At 42.0% G+C, this 17619-nt stretch overlaps 1 protein-coding gene across 7 annotated transcripts in view; it reads right to left on the bottom strand.

The window, feature by feature from the left end:
* BCAS3 (BCAS3 microtubule associated cell migration factor) overlaps window positions 1–17619 on the bottom strand; it is a 482555-nt gene that overhangs the window by 21550 nt on the left and 443386 nt on the right. For 3 of the 7 annotated variants that reach the window (XM_044993805.1, XM_044993806.1, XM_044993802.1), the window contains exons 23-24: window positions 11645–11812; window positions 3533–3598 (exon numbers count right to left, since the gene is read on the bottom strand). In XM_044993805.1, the coding sequence (XP_044849740.1) occupies window positions 3533–3598; window positions 11645–11812 (234 nt within the window). Of the gene's footprint in view, window positions 1–3532; window positions 3599–11597; window positions 11813–17619 lie in introns of all 7 variants that reach the window. The other 4 variants (XM_044993808.1, XM_044993809.1, XM_044993807.1 and 1 more) reach the window with 3 other exon arrangements.

Below are 17619 nucleotides of genomic sequence, written 5' to 3'. Positions count from 1 at the left end.
AGATGATAGATAGATAGATAGATAGATAGATATAATCCTCTCCCCTCACTAACCTGGAATCTGGCCAGCCTCCCCCCTCCCCACACATTCTACAACCACTACTTCAGCATCCATCCATCTATCTAAAATACTTATAGGCCCTTTCCCCCATTCATGTTTCACAATCTTTAACATATTTATCCCCATAACACCCTGTGAAGAAGAGCAGGGTTGTTATACCCAGTTTACAGATGGGGAGTTGAGGTACAGAGGGTATGTCTACACTGCAATTAAAAACTGCAGCTGGCCCATGTCAGTTGACTCAGGCTTGCGGGACTCAGGCTAAGGGGCTGTTTAACTGTGGTGTTGACTTTGGGGCTTGGGCTTGAGATGGGCTCTGAGACCCCACGAGGGAGCAGGAGGGTTCCAGAGATCGGGGTCCAGCAATTTAACGGCCCCTCAGCCCGAGACCCGTGAGCCGGAGTCAGCTGACATGAGCCAGCCACAGGGGTTTAATTGCAAGGTAGACACACCTAGAAGGACTAAATGACTTGCCCAAGGTGGAGCAGGGAACTGAGGTGCAGGTACCACCCTAACTGCTGGACCATCCTTCCTCCCCTACCAGCCAGACTATAACAACAATGGTGGCCTGCTACAGACTCACTACGCAAGGGCTTTGGCCAGGGGATCGGCGTGAGCTGGACGCACTTGCTAATATCACCCTTCCCTCAAGTCTGCAGCAGTGCTCTGCAGCACGGGGGGGTTGCACAGTCTCCTGGTGTGGCCTCTTTGTGACCTGCCCCCTATGCAGCAGAACCACATTCAGTCCTGCTACTCTGGGGACTTCATGCATCTGTGTAGGGGATTTGCCCTTTAAGGCTCAAATACCTTGAGCTGGTGTCTAAGGAGGTAGGTGAGAGGGCTCTGGGATCCTCTTTACACTGGTCAAGCAAGAGGGCAGGATCCCTCCATAAAGCACAGGCCTGTGCTAAGATAGCACACTAGCCTGTGCCTTCCCAAGCTGGCTATTGTTAATACCAATGAATACTTTCAGCCTTATTCTTCACTGCTGGACTCCAGTTTTATGCTGATGTAATGAGTTCTGTGTATTTACACTGGTGTAAAACTGGAGTGGTGAATCCGTCCTCTAGCACTTATGTGGCACATTTCATCCATTGCTCTCAAAGGACTTTACTAAGTGGGTATTATTATCCCCATTCTGCAGATGGGGACACTGAGGTACAGCTGTTTGCCCATAGTCACAAAACAAGTCTGTAGCACAGCTGAAATTGGAACCCAGGTCTTCCGACACCTGGTGCACTGGGCTATGATGCTATCAGCAGCGAGCGCTAGCCAGCAGATGGTGGCTGCACAGGGTGTTGAAACCCGCAAAGTACACATGTACCCATCTCATGGAATGCAGCCCTGGCTTGCCGGATCTGTGCACATGCCTTCATCCTCGCTCTGCTATACCACCAGTCAGAGCAGGATCTGGCTCACAAAGCACCTATAAAACATCAATCTCTCTCAAAGAACTAGGGGTCACCAAATGAAATTAATAGGCAGCAGGTTTAAAACAAATAAAAGGAAGTTCTTCTTCACGCAGCGCACAGTCAACTTGTGGAACTCCTTACCTGAGGAGGTTGTGAAGGCTAGGACTATAACAGTGTTTAAAAGGGAACTGGATAAATTCATGGTGGCTAAGTCCATAAATGGCTATTAGCCACGATGGGTAAGAATGGTGTCCCTAGCCTCTGTTCGTCAGAGGATAGAGATAGATGGCAGGAGAGAGATCATTGCCTGTTAGGTTCACTCCCTCTGGGACCTGGCATTGGCCACTGTCGGTAGACAGATACTGGGCTAGATGGACCTTTGGTCTGACCCGGTACGGCCATTCTTATGTTCTTATGTTATGTTAAATGCTGGATGGTGGGAGCCATTGATCCCTACCCAGAAATACTCAGACCCCAAGCTGCAGCCTACATGCAAATAGCTGCAAGCGCCACCAAAAAGAACCACAGAATTATAGGAGGTAGAGATGGGGGAGTCCTACTAGGCTACCCAGTCTTCTACCCCCCTGGCCAGTGCAGGATTGTTCCCTGTAGTAGACTCTCTAGAGCTTTGTCTTTGTCTTTTAAAAGGAAGATTTAATAAAGGAATGAACATGTAAAAAAGCCAATTAGACAGTGCTCCAAACCACGCAACGCAATTAGAAAATGACTTTAGAAACTTGTTAAAATCAATAGATTTTGCGGGTACCAACATATATTTCATTAAGTAGCAAATGCCATCTTGAGGGATTGACACTGCAAGGTACTGAGCGCCCCCAAGCATAGAAGCCAAAAAGATGCTCAGCTCCTTGAAGGATCAGGCCCAAACGAATCCCTCCAATGGCCTGCTCCCATTCCCATTGAAATCAATGGCAAAAGCCCCAGTGATCCAAAAGGCTACTGCTTTAAAAGGATAAGAGTGTATAGGACAGACAAACATGAACGAAGCCACACCAAAAAGAAGGGTTGTTCAGAATTTCACCAATGTACTGCGGTAAGAGAATTAATCTACTTAATCATTTGAACAACAACGACAAATCTCTAAGGAGAAAGTCAATTGTTTTCCTGCTAACTGCTTTGAGACAAAGCAATGGAAGCAAAATGTCCAGTTCCAATAATGTCATAACTTGATTATAGTCTGCACAGAAGACCTAAAACACTTGGAGAACAATGAGTAAGAAATTAAGTTGCAAATTAAGTGCTGGCCCTACAGCGTGCCACTTCTTCATATTATGACAGGAAGGATGCCACTGGGCTCATATGCTAGCGGGTGATGCATGGACACGGTAATCATTTAATCACCGCCTACATTTTTTCCATTTCTTTCTCCAAGAGGAATGACAAATCTAGAAATGTGATTCCACTTTGTTTTATTATGATATTGATTTTCCTGCCTACAGAAGGTGCATTTGTCCTCTAAACCGGCACACCGGCAAGGAAGGGTTAACACAATGTTTATCACAAGGCTGGCTGCAGAGTTGAAAGTAATGTGATCAGTAATGAATTTTGTGTTACATTAGGTTGTATAAATGGACAGACAAGCGCAGACAACAAGTGGCCAGGAGTCGGGGCTAATCTAATGATGTAAAAATAGAGACAGCACCAATTATACTTGGGGCCAGCTCAGAGCTCCTGCAGGGACTGCAAATGAATAGGTACAAATCAAATTACTGACTAATAGACGCACTACAAGAGAGGGCAGTCAATGCTAAATGCATTAGGGCCTTGTGACCTCCCTGCTCTGAACAGCAGAATCCTAAATTTGACTTAAAAAAAAAAATCAAAGAAACTCTTGTTTGCTTAAGAAGAGAGATAAAACAATGTTGCTTGTTAAATGAATTAAAACATTTAATTTTTTTTTTACCCTTTGTTACCATCTTATGTGAATACTGGACATTTCCAAAAACCTTTTCAAAGCTGACAGAGGTTTTGCTTTTAAAACAACAAGAAATAGTCTCTGTGCAAAAGTTAAGACCTGATAACAATGCAGTTATGTTACATACCAAAACATTTCAAAGCCATGTGCCTCTCTGTGGAGATGTTTTTTACTGCTACTTCAACGGCTGTGTCTGTATCAAAAATAAAATACGTCTTTAATTTGTTTTTAAATAATAATAAAAAATAAAAAGGATTTTCCCCAAAACAACATTTGATTATAAATAAATGCAATTGACCAGCTTATCAAAGGGTAGAAAGTCAGAGTTGTCTCTTCGTACGCACACCCCCTTTAGAAACATCACGAGACTTGAAGCTTCTTCTACAAATGGCAATGAACCTAAATTCACACTGAAAATATTTTTAGTATCGGCATCATTGTCTCCATTCAAAACGGCCCTAAATAACGTATGACCCAAAAGAAACTTCAGGGAAAGATACAGTCACTCCTTTCCAAGCTCAGTGCAGCTAACAGAAGCTTTAAAGGGGAAATGGCTGATTTGGCAGCATGTGGCTGGAGAACCTCGCTGTTCCCCCACGGTGCAGGTTTAAAAGTGGCTAATAGCCAACATTCCAAGGATTTGGTAATAGTTATTAAGTTAAAAACGCATTTGTCGGCCCTACTGTGTGTAAGAGTTGTCTGCTGATGGAAAGTTTATGGACAGTCACATAAAATGCACACTTGTGTGCAACTTGACATTGTCCAGGGATGAAGAGAATGGGAACCCAATTTTAGGGTATCTAATGTATTTAGCAGGATGTATATAATTTACCAGCTAAGATAGGCATACATCTGAGGCACATGAAGAGACAAAGCTCTTGAAAGCAGACACAGGGTGTGCTACAATGGAGATAAGAATACACAGACACTACACAGAAGAAAACTACAGGGAGGGTAATGACTACAATTATACTGAAGAAATTTCAGAAAGTTAAATCGAACCCATTACAGGGTGGAATTTAAAAGCTATCAGATGACACTGAACACCACACGTCTGGATACATTTTCAGTGTATCATGCAGGAAATGTGGCATGCAGTGCCAAATCTTCAGCCGGTGTAAATCAGTGCAGCTCCGTTGATTTGTGGGAAGATACACCAGTTCCTCAGCTGGTGAAAATTGGTGTGTGACGGCTGTCACGACTGATGGGAGATACACATTTATATCTCTGAACAGCGCTCATAATGTACCTGGAAGAACTTACGCTGCCATACAGTGTGTGAGAGATAATTGAATGAGAATCTGTTAATGTAATAACGACGGTAAATGTGTGCTTCTCCTACGCTGTGCTTTGAAAAATACACCTCTGAAAGACTCCTATATATTGAAAAAATATTGAGACTTTATTCAGATGAATCTTGTGGCGTAGAAATTGTTCGGAGTTCTTGGAGTTATCCAAGGGGAGAATTTGGTCTCAGAGTCTGGGATGAATGCCTCAAACGTTCAAAGCCCCCTTTTAGTAGAAATATCATTTTATGTGTCTGTGTGTTTGCTGCCCAAGCTGCCTTTGCATTGAATCTGTACAGATGTCTGATTGCCTAAAATGTCCTTCAGACGGCAAATCAATTATGTCAAATTTTTGTCCACCACCCAGTTCAAGTTTGGAACTGAGAAAAGATTGACAGAGAAGAGAAGGAACAAAATTCCCTTAGTTAAAATAAAGGAAGAAGGAAAGGAAAGAAGAGGAAGGAAGGGACGTTGTCTCTTTTAACTATTTACAATTCAGGCTCTGACAATCACTGTGAATGGCTAACTCCATTCCTGGACTAAACATCCAAAGACAGGTGTCTACTCATCTTTGAGTCTCCACACACAGAGCTTGTGACCTTACCCATTTGTTCTACATAGAAGTTGTTCAGCATTGGCAGAATTCAACAATCAATGGGAATGAGATTCATTTGCTCCTCAATTTTAGGCAGATGAACATCTTTTTGAAGTCAATACATGTATGCATTGTGCCCTTTATTTCTTTTCATGAACTTCAGAGATAGGCGCAAACCACAACATTCATATAAGGTTTTCAAAAACTTCCCCTCCCAAAGCTCGAAGGTGTTCAGGTCTGGGATTTTGGTTCAGCCCAGGGTAACAGTATGGTAACCAGATGCAACATTTGGTTCTAGATGTGAGTTCAGATTCTGCGCTTTCCTAAAGTTTTCTCATACAAATTCTGAAGTTCAGAAGAACTTTGCTCGATCTCACACTGAAAGGCCACCTTCAGTTCACTCAACTGCGAAACAGGCACCTGATCCATCCAGTTAAGGCAGCCAGAGGCGGGCTGATGTGATACTGGCCACATCATTCTCTTGTGTACCACTGGCTATGAAACTTCTCTCCCTCAACCATGTCAGCCTGCTGAGCCATTGGCTCAGAGGAACTTTGACTTTTTGACCTTTTCTGTTCCTAAACTTCCAGAGTTGCTAGTTAACAGATTTTGCATTTTTGCAGAGGTCTCTAATAAAAACTTGACCTTGGTCTTTCATGGAAACTCAGCTGTAGTCATATTAGAATTGGCTTAAAATATTTCCTTTTAAATTCTGTTCTTACTGCTCTATACAAATCTTGGTGGGTTTTTTTTACCATGATAATGACAATGATAAAAGTTTGCTGGGGACAAAATTCATAGCTAGAGTTGGGCCCAAATTGGGGATTTTTCTGCAGTGTCTGAATACATGATTTTAACTTGAACCCCTCCCTGCTCCTGACACATGATCCAAATTAATTTAGAGAAACAGATTATTATTTTGCTGTATGATTTAGGATGCAAACTGAACTAATGCAAGGCTCTATGTTTTATGATCAGTAAGAAGGCACACATCCTTACAAAGAAAAATCTTACAAACATATAGCAATGGAAGGATCCAAAGATTGCCAAATAATGTGTGTTTTGGTATTATTTGCAAAATAAGGTAGATATGAGGCTGAGACACAAACAGTAATGGGGAAGATTTATCAGAAGAGCACTCCAATATGAAGTTAGAATCTTCTGAGGAGATGATTCTATGCTTGTGAAGTCCCACTGACTTCAGAGGCATTATGTTCATAGTACTGCATTTGATGGGGCACTGGTTGTGCCTGCATCAAGTCTATCAATGTAGAATCATAGAATACCAGGGCTGGAAGGGACCTCAGGAGACCATCTAGTCCAACTGCCTGCTCAAAGCAGGACTAATCCTCAGATAGATTTTTTTTACCCCAGTTCCCTAAAGGGCCCCCCTCAAGGATTGAGCTCACAACCCTGGGTTTAGCAGGCCAATGCTCAAACCACTGAGCTATCCCTTCCCCCAGCAAACTGAAGCAGATTCCCTTACCCTATGTGAAGAAAATATCCCAAACAGCATAAAAAAATGCTCATGGGTTTTTTTTGGTGTGTGTGGGGGGGGCGGGTTTACAGGTGATTGGTGACTTACTCTTTGCAGACAAGTTTCTCCCTTCTTGACTTCTTAATGAATTACATCTGATGAAAGTATCTATTGCTGCATTATCTATGCGCTTTATAGAAATAACAGTAAGCCTGCAAAATTGTTGAGAATTATTCTTATGCTGCAAAGGCACGCTGACGTCAATAGGGCAGAGACAACTCAGCCTATGGCTTAAACCTCTCCCCAAGCCCACCCAGGGGAGTGGAGATGCAATTCCCCGCCTCCCCCTTTGCTGCAAAGCTGCAGCAGAGCCAACCATGGCCACTACTGCTGCCCTGAGATTGCAGTAGTTCCCATTGCTCCATGAGATTGAATGGCCAGTGGCATCGTGACAGATCCACTGGCCTCACCATGCTCCTCACATCCCTTAACTCAGTTGCTCAGGGAAGTGGACGGAGCCCCTATAGAGCTGGGTTCCACTGTATGTGTGGGGCACGTTTGTCATGTGGCGTCGTCCAGATCTTGCCCTCCTCAGAATCAAACTGCCCTGGGTTCTTTGCTTCTGAGGCCCACTACAGTCACAGAGGAGGGGGGCTGAATTTGTCACCTGTGGTACTTAGCATCTTTACCTCCAACACCACACAGAAGTGTGATACTGCACAGCAGAAATACTCTTCCCTGGTTACATTTCAGAACACTGATTTTTAATCACACTGCAAGTCTCATCCCATATTGTGGACTAAATTCCTGTTTTAAGCCTAGAGATGATCAACAAGACCTGGAAGCTTAAGAAATGTACATTTGGGAAGCCTGCATCAATTAATGCACTTACTGATTCTAGTACATTTTTGGGGAGGGAGGGGAATTACCTAGGGTGGAATTTATGTGTCAGACTTGAGACAATAATACATCGCTACAGCAGCATTTCCAAGTAACAGAGCAGGTAAGAAACAAAAAATTAGTTAATATCTACTGCAAAAAACGGACCTTTGGATTATGAGCATGTGTTTCAAGTGTACTATTATAGGTATCAATCCTGCTTACTATACAAATCTACATGCCAACTATGTCCTAACTGTTAAGGCATTAAAAGAATCTATTTATCTCTTGCCATTAAGAGCATGTCAGAGCCAATTGAGCACTTGATAATGTCTCCCTGTCCATTCCAGTGTCCATTTATTCGTCTGTCCATCCAGACACTGAGAACTAAGCACAGAGCATAAGTTTCAATTCAGTGCTAGTAGTTTTTATTCTTTTACGCCACAGTTCACATACAATTTTGCGGTTTAGTAGATGACTTTAAAATGTTTTTAAACACTGTGTCTGCAAAGTATTCAAGAAGCATAAACAAGGATTAAAGCCAGCCATCACGTTAAGTCAAAATAAGTCACTTTTAGGATAATTAGAGATGGGGATTATAAATTATGTAATTTTGGGTCCAACACAGCACTATAAATACTGTATTTGGAGTCAGTAGCAATATAGAAACTAATGGGAGGGGGAAGCAAATTGATGGTGTTCCTCAGCGCAGATGTCTTTGCTATCATTTCATCCGACTGACAGGGCCGACAGGAATGCTAGGAAGCACGAGCCATGCTAAAAGTTTGTGTGTTTTTATAAAAGAGACAAATGGCTAATTCAGCCAAAGACTGTCAAGATGTGGCTAGTTTTTTTGGGGGGGTTAAAATAACCCTACTTCCTAAGAGCCAACAAGGACACTTCTCTGTTTGATCTGGGGTGATATATCATCAATTTATCTTTTTCTATTTCCTAACCAGTATATCGCTGCTAGCACTTTAACGTGATACGCAGCTGTTTGGCAAATGGCTGGTTGCCAGTCTGTCTGAGAAGAGCTACCCCATGTTACTGATGTGGGTTGATTCCCCGGGCAAGAGGCTCTCAGCACAGTAGGGCAGCACACTTTACAAGGCCATCCGATAACGTGGATCTCATGAGAGGAGAAAGCTGAGTTCAAGAGCTGATCTGGGGTGGGAATGTGGGGGTGAGGTGCACACAGGAGTTCAGAGCCTAAGGAATCAGTTTTATCTCCTGTATGAAACCAACATTTGCCAGGATTTGAGCCTCGAATCCCAGTTCCTGAGAAGAAAACGTGGTACTGACTAGACAGAGCCCTATGCATAACAACAAACAACAACATGGTTGAGGGCTAAGATGCATGTAACTCCCAGGTGAGTTGAGGTAATGCCAGTGTTACCTGCTACTACACTAGGATACCTACAGTCCATGCTTTTGCATGGTACATATCTTACACTCTCCAAAGATTATCCATAGGAAAGATGTATATGCATGGGCGGGGAAAGAGGAGAACAGTCTTTTTGGAAGACTTTTAACGTAATGGCTTCCCTCTGAAAATTGTTCACCTTTGTTTTCATCCTTATAAACCTCCTATATGCTAAATACTGTGGCTTAAATTTCATCGTTGTTATGTCAGTTTAACCCCCAATGAAACTGATGCCCATTGTAATTAGTGGGGATGCACTTGTGAAACTGAAAGGAAAATACAGCACTAGCTTTCTTTCTTATTTTTTGCTTTATAATCTGCAGCCACCAGAGTCTCTGGGGTGCATTTACAAATATTTGAAGAATGGACATCAGCTTCTGAAGGGGAAATTCCAACTTCTTTGGGGGAACTACCCATAACAACAACGCAATCCTCTTTCTAGAATGGAAGTTGCCTAATATTAGAAGACTGTTTTTTTTTTACTCTTTCCAGGTACTGGATCCAGGGCTCTTGCAGCTCCTGCTAAAGCTAATAGGCCAGATCCTGTCGTGTGACTGAGCTGGAAAGTGTGCATGACAAGGAGGTGTGTGCAAAAGAGGCTTGAAGCTCACCTCTTGACTTTCTTGGTCTGGCTGCAGCTTGAGGAATATTCTAAATAATACTAGGCTGTGGCAGCCACAGGGCAGTGAAAACACAGGTGGGGATTAGTATAGTGCCAGGGTGCCCCATTTTCTCTGGCCATTCCTCCTTTTCCCTGCTGGTGATGGATCTTCCTTGGGCTACTTAAAGCAACTTAAGGGCCACATGACACTAGTGGTGTGGTGCAAAGCAGCCAGGCCCAAGCATCTGGCCCAATATTTGTAAGGGTATTTAAGGCCGGTGTAAGGTCTAGCTGAAGGATAAGAGCCAGCTCCCACGAACTGCAGTGTCACTAGTCACCTTAACTCAGCATCTCCAGATTGCTTTAGCTGTCCCAGCAAGTATCATCCTACAACATCCACTCCCCTTTAAGAAGGTTGTAAAATGCACAGGCTGGGGGTGTAGATGGCCCGTCGCTTTATATGGACCACGCCCCTCCAAAGTGCATTATAGCTGGTATCAGTATGTACCAAAATAAATAAAGCACTTGGAGAGCATTTTCCATTTTTGCGGCACTTTGAAAATGTTAGAGGATTAAGCTCCACAGCAATCCTGTGAGGTATCGTTATCCTTGTCTTACAGAGGAGGGAATTGAGCCAAAGGGACGTTACGTAACTTGCCCAAGGCAGCAACAGGAATAAGTACAAGAGCTAGAACTGGAACCCAGATCAGGTGCTTAGATGACCACTTTCTGTCAACTGCCAATCTTAAACCATCACTTAATTCCATCTTCATCCAGCAACGATGGATAAAGTCCGAGAGGTTCCAAACAGGTCAAAGATTACCAGTGTGGGATGTAAAGGTTGCTTCTGGACCAAGAAGGCCAAGTTATATTTATTTGACGTGACATGTGCAAGCCCCGAGTTTTCCATTCCCAGACTCTTCTTCCTTGAGACAGCAGGGACTGGCAGCCCTATGACAAAGGTGGAGTATCTTGTGTTGTTCAACAGTGACTCCACTGCAAATTAAGACCGATGGGAGTCTTATTCAGTCCTCTACAGCTGGATCAATTACAACAGGGGACTAATGGGAGGTTAGTGGAATGGGGAACCCTCAGGAATACCTGGGGGACACAGTAGAAAGAGAAAAGACAGTCTCTAATCTAGAAGGCCTTACATAATGCCAATATGTTGGCATGTTCAGATGTTACTGTTATAGCTCGTTCTTTTTTTCTTCCCAGGCATCTCGCCAAAATGAGGACATGGTGACAAATGAGTGAACATCTGATATTAGAAGCTACCACTGATATTAGCTGCTGGTCACAACACGAATAGTGCACAGATCATAGACAGCTATGTCCTTTTACTAGAGGGTATTTTAAAAACAATTCAGAATTAACAAGAGAAGTAAAACCCACAATTACTTCTGAGCGCTAGCATTTCTGAGCGATTCCTGTCTCTAGGGCCGCTGTGAGCAGTGTAATCTCTGAAGTGCCATTCCATTTATGTAAATACACTGTATAATTTATCAATATAATGGACAGTGATGAAGATGGATTAATTTGGATTACAGAACCAGCACTATGTAGTGGCTTTAAAGAGAACAGATAATTACACAGACAGAATCTAATTTGAATGTTGTTTTGAACATTGTCTGCATGAGCAGCAGTTTGCAGAAAGCATCTGATGCTAGCGGGGGGCTCAACTCTTTGGGCCCACGTCACCAGAGCAATACAGAAAAAGAAAAGCCTAAAATGTAAACATTTGTCTTAAAGTCATTCTGAGGATTGCAAGATTCTGTACTTATGTGATCTGCCAATATTTTCTTCCTATTGAAAACTGCTCCCATGGTTGGGGAAGACTCTCGCAAAAGCCATGTGATCTCAGAGGTGTTATGTGGGTGGTTTGCTGAGAAAAAGGGAAGCAAAATTTTAACGAGTTAAAAAAAAATCACCATTGGGTGAGATGTATGTGATCTCTGATCACACTTCTTCTTTGTACCTGTTCCTGATCCGACTATGTCCCTGCTGGGTGACTCAGACATTGCATCAGCCAGCCGCTCCCGAAGGCCCTCTTCGGTGTGCTCAATGGAAGACATGTGACGGAGACCAAAGCTCTCAGGCCAACTTCCACAGACTTCCAGCAGGGTCACGCTCCGATCAAAGGCACCTTTAAACAAACAAATGGGAAATGCTTGTTGACTAGTGTAGACACCACAACTAATCTACGTCCATACCCATAATATGTTAACATTGCAATAATTCACAGAAAAGGAAGAACTGTTTGGAATCTGAGTTCACAATGTATCTGAAAGACAGAAGTTGGCACATTAATTAAAATAGTGACGTTAAACTACACGATGCGTAGCAGAAACGGGTAGCTACAGCCTAAACTAGTAGCCCTTTTTGATCATTTGAAAGCAAAACTGTCAGGGTAAAAATCATGGGCCTGATTCTGTCCTCACACTAGTGTAACACAGGAGTAACTCCAATGAAGTTAATGTAATTACACGGGTGTAAAGCCAGTCTAAGTGAGAGTATTTATTTTTTAAAAGATCTGTGTCTATGTCACCAATAACACTTAGACAATTAAAAATGAAATTAAAAAAAAATCTGATTTGTCTCTTACTAGGTATTTGTTGAACTTTTTGCATGACTCTTATCTTGGACAATGAAAATGAACTAGTTGTTTCCTTTTTGCTAACAGTCAAAATTTCTACTCAATTTCATTTTCATGTTCTCATGCACCAGCACAATATTGTGCTGTCTGGGCTTTGAACACTGCTTTGGAGGGTGGAGTGTAATGTTAATTCTATTTTTAAGAAATGGTTCCAGCGGAACAAAAAAAGCACTTCTATTGATCTAAGTTTCTGTGAGAGCGCGTTCCTACAAAAATGACACTTTAGGCCAAATAGACTAAACAGCACCCCTTTCACCAGTGACGCAATAGCGGAGATGCTGGCTGTTGTGACAGAGTGCAAGGATACAGTCTCCAGAAAAGATACTTAAACTAATTCCTTAACTTGCAGTTGTTTCCTAATTCAAAATAGTACATGATGTTCTGCTGAATGCAAAGATTAGATTCTGAATCCAAGATCACTTCAAAGTACAAATTAAAATGATTCTCCTTTATTATACAGCAAGTCTTCTGTGAAGGCTTACTTTAAATCATTCCCACTTGGAACAAGATTACAGTTATGCTTCGTTGCTTCAAGCACATACCATTTACTCAACTATTAGGAAACCGAATATGCCGCATTTATTGTGCCTGGTTTCTGCCAGCCTATGAAGGGGAAAAAATGCAAATGCCAATGTTTCTCAAAGTTAAAAGTACATGAAACACGTCCTTGTTATCAGGCCTTTGGTTCTCCCCTTTGATCAGCCGTCAGAAACTATCTACACTTGTACACTGTGACTGTACAGCTTCACAGCACACTCTCTGCCAATGACAGGTGGTAATAGAAAGGGTGAGAGACCAAGCCCCGCGGCAGGCGTCCCTTCCTCTGATAACGTCCAAAGTACTGGGTGATAACCGTTAGTAAACACTTGGGGAGCCAGTTAATCCATACATCAGCAAAGAGGGGCAGATAATTTTGAACTCTAATAGCATGGACAAAAGCACAGGGGATGGCATTCAGGGATTTATATGGGCTGCAATGGTGACTTCTGGCTCCTGAATTTCATCAGCGCATACAGCTTTGATTTATCTCTTTGCCTGGCTGCAGAGTAGATTCCTGGCATTAGAAAACCATCAACACTGCAATGGACTTCTACAGAATGGGAACGAGGCTCTTGTGCGACACATGCATTTGAACATTGGATGAAGCCCAGGTTGAACCTATAGGAAGGATGACCAAATATTCCAGCCTTTTAATGGGCCTTTGGATTAATATGGCTTCTCCAGCCATTGAGTTTGTTTTTTAAGGCAGGCCTATAAAGGCCCTTTGGAGAAAATGCGGCGAGGTGGGGGGAGTTCCCCTGTATTCAGATTTATGCATCGCATCCATGTTGCCAGCTTCCCTAACTGAATACGAAATAGCAAGATTTGACTTTTTTTAAACTTCTCTTTTCAGCATGTTCTTATACTGCTTTATGGGGCCAAATCTGGAGGCCCTAATTCAGCTTCTACTCTGCCAATCCCCCACTGACTTCACTAACTTTTGCTAGGGCCACGTAAATACCTGGATAATCATTATGGGACTTTTATTACCGAATGCAAATATAATATGGTAGAGGGAGGACTTTCAGAAACTCCCCCAGGTTTTCCCCACTGAGCTAGAGAACGATAATGAGAGATCTAGTCTTTATTAGTGTCAGCTCTTATTCTGAAAGCAAGAAGCTAAACCATTCCTGCCCCTATGAGCAGACATATGAATAATAAAGCAAATGTTTTTTGAAGCTCTGCCAAGACGAATGCATACGTGCACAAGTAGAAACTTCACCGAGAGCCCCTCTCTAGTTGCCGAGATACTTGAGTGAGAGCAAAGGAGACAAGTGTAGCATTACCTCTGCAATCAGGGCCCGAGAGCTGCCAAAAGTTCTTAGCAGCAACGTGTGAGGTGCAAGTGTTAATGTAAATGCAGGTTACAGGGATTAACTGCATCCAACGCTTTCTTGTAAAATAAACTGAAAGGCTTGTGAAGCTCTAGTGTTATCTTTTCCTCCCTTTTCACTCCTTTTCCACATTCTGTGTACATATCTGGTAATAAATTTCATGTCAGGGCATCTAGCTACGATTCACCCACAACTGTAGGCCCAAACTTGATTATCAGTCAGTCTTTTAATAGCACGTAGTGGGGGTGCAAAGGGGCTTTATGCTGGCAGATAATCTCTGCCTGGTGTACTGGACTCCACAAATGTAGTCTTACTTTATTATATAACACTGATTTGTTAAACTGGCTCTACACCAGGGCAACACACAAATACTCTGCAAAGAGCTAACAGGACTATGGGGTGTTTGAGAGCCTCAGAAAATCATAATCTATTTTAAAAAAAATCAACCCATCCATCTTTACCCCTCCATTTATCATATTCACACAGCGCCAATCACTGTATTATCTAGGTGCCATAATAGAGGAAGGAGTAAAGATGGGTCATAACTGCTGCCATTTATACAATTCACACCGTCCCTGATCCTTGGCGAGTCAGATAAAATGGAACCTAACCCCAAACCACCCAGGGTTATTTGGTACTGTTAAGCCCAAATCACCAGTTTTGCCTGTCTTCACAGTAAAAAGCCTACCCTGAATTTCTTCAGGAAGACTAAGATTAGTTACCACGTATCTTCAAATATGCCTTGCCACTGGATCAGTAGACAATAGTCTTATCAAAGGGAAATAATTCTCCAGTCGCAGAATTAACAGCAGGATATTTTTACACTTTGGACAACAGTTTTGTGAAGTGTCTGAAATCACTGACGGGCTGGTTTCCAAAGAGTTTGAATGTTCTTTGCCTTTTGTACACCATTATTAGTGGGTCAAGAAAGCCCAGGCTATTGAGTCTAAACGGATAACAGCTAATCATATCCTTGCTATTTCTGAAATGGTTTTACTTTTTCATTTTACGGTTTGCTCAACGTCCCCTTTTCAAGACTCACACCAGAAGTTCCAGTATTTGAATAGCTAGCTCATCAACTTTCTCATCACAGGCTGTGTCTTCAGAATAAGGCTTAAAACATTATTCGGCTCTCAAAATCCAGGAAATATAGCCAGAAGTTAATGGCAATACTGATAAGGTTAGGGAAAGCATGGTGCCAATTAAATGGATTACAAAACGTTTGACAGAGAGCAGACTCTGAAGGGTGTGTTTACTGACAAACTGCTGAAACCTTACTGACAACCACAAAAATAAGACCATGATGTGTGAAATCAGTCTCTTCTGCTATGTTAATCTAGTAACATATTTTCTCTGTTGGCATCTAGATGGGGAAATTAATTTAGGAACAGCCCAAGAGAGAAGCAAAACAGGTACCATTTTAGTCACAAAAGTTTATGGGTGAAATCCTGGTCTCCATGAAGTAAATGGCAAAACTCCCATTCACTTCAACAGAGTCAGAATTTTACCCTATGGGCAGACAGCTTCGACATGAACAGCAAATTCACCTCTCTCCCTTATGTACTAAAGATGGGACCATGCTTCACCCCTTCCATACTTCTGTAGTATCTGACATGCTTTATTAAGCAAACAGTTATAATCATTATAATTTAATTGGAAATTACTATTGTTATTTTAAAAAATCTAATACATCTTTATAACAAAATCTATTAGCAGCTGCCAGAGTGACTTTCTCTGTGGAATCAAAAAAGAACGCAGATAAATGTTGCAGCCGAATACCTCCACTTGAATATCAAGATCCTCAAACATTTCAGCGTGGGTCCACCTCTGATAAGAATGCTTTGCTTTGCAATTCTAGTATGTTTATCTTTACAATATCCAAAAGCATTATGGAGCAACTCTGGGCTCAGATATGCACATGCAACTCCTCCTGATTCTAATGCATAGTATCTATGAAGACAATTTTCTTCTGCAGGCGTAATACTCTTCTCACACTAGTCTTACCTTTGTGTAACTCCACTGATGCTGGCCTTATACTGGAGTTACTCCTTATTTACACTAGTGAAAGTGAAATCAGAACTAGACCCTCTGTCTTTTGCTTAACAATTTTCCAACATTATTAATAGCCCAGATTTCTCTTATTATTTATACTAAATCAGCTTGCTTATATTGCATGGCTTTTCTTTAACATTACAATTGTTTCAGGCCTTTAATAGAAAAGAAAAATTAAATTAAGTTCCACAGTGGGAAAATATCCCAAAGTCCTTGGAAACCGTCTTTATTTTCACAGTTAGCAACACCAACCGAAGACCAAGAAAACCGGGCCAGCTTACTTTCTTCTCTGAAAAAAAAAACAAAACCTGGTGCTTAAAAAAATGTTTAAACATATTTTAATGGTTCTAGTATGTTATTTTTTTAAGTCAAAATTGCTAAGCTATATCTTTCACCATGGTCCTTTAATTCAAAAGCCAGGGGAAATTTTTTTTCATTAAACTTCTAGGATGGCTTTGGTTAAAATATGAAATCAAGTAGCTCCATTTCCTGTCTTCTGAGGAACAGTAAATCAAAAATAATATGTTATCCAAAAATATAGTAATGGTTCTATTAAATGGTTTGACAGTTCTGAGCCTCACCTTGCATATTGCAACACCCACATGAGCAAAAATAACAGAGTAAATAGGAAAGGAAATGACCTGCCAATTTTAATCAAGAAAAGATGCTTCCCTCCCAGGAAAGAGACATGAGCTTGACTCCACTGGAGATGGCAAAGTCTAGAAGTGTTATTGAGACAGTCCCTGAGGGAGAGGAAGTGCTTCGCATCACTGCACTGCTACCTTCTCTGGCTGATTAAGAAGCATGGAATGGCTTTGAAGGCAGCACCAACCCATTCTGGACCGGAAATATTGTGACCACAATGTAAGTGTCTGGAAAACTGAGCTATGGGAGAGAACCCCACCGGGGCGGGGGGCGGGGAATGGAAATTTCCTGCCCCACGTAAAGAGGCAAATTGTAACATTTGAATAGCAATGGCTGAACTTTCCTACAGCGTTTGCCAATTCACTTCCATGCCACAAAGCACCAGCATTTAGTTCTTACTTGAACAGGGACCTGTCCAAATTCCACTGTTAACTATAGAGGAAACGGAGCCTTCCCCAACCGGCCGTATATTTGACTTTTATATGTGTATCCATGCTCAGCTGCATGCTGTGTGGACTCTATCTGGAGTACGGGTCACATCTTTCTTTCTAATTAATATATGGTATGTGCACTTCAAATTGTGTCTGACAAACTTCAGAAACAATTCCCCCTCTGTATGTTTTTAATAACTCAAGACTCAAGTGTTAATGATCAGCTCAGGAAATGGTTGCACGAATGGCTACATATGAAGGTAAGTCCATTTACCCATCCTCTTTCCCTTCCCCA

The sequence above is a fragment of the Mauremys mutica genome, chromosome 19 (assembly GCF_020497125.1).
Source record: "Mauremys mutica isolate MM-2020 ecotype Southern chromosome 19, ASM2049712v1, whole genome shotgun sequence".
Lineage (NCBI taxonomy): Eukaryota > Metazoa > Chordata > Testudines > Geoemydidae > Mauremys > Mauremys mutica.
Note: the sequence above shows the minus strand (reverse complement) of the source record. Positions and strands in the feature narration are given on the sequence as shown.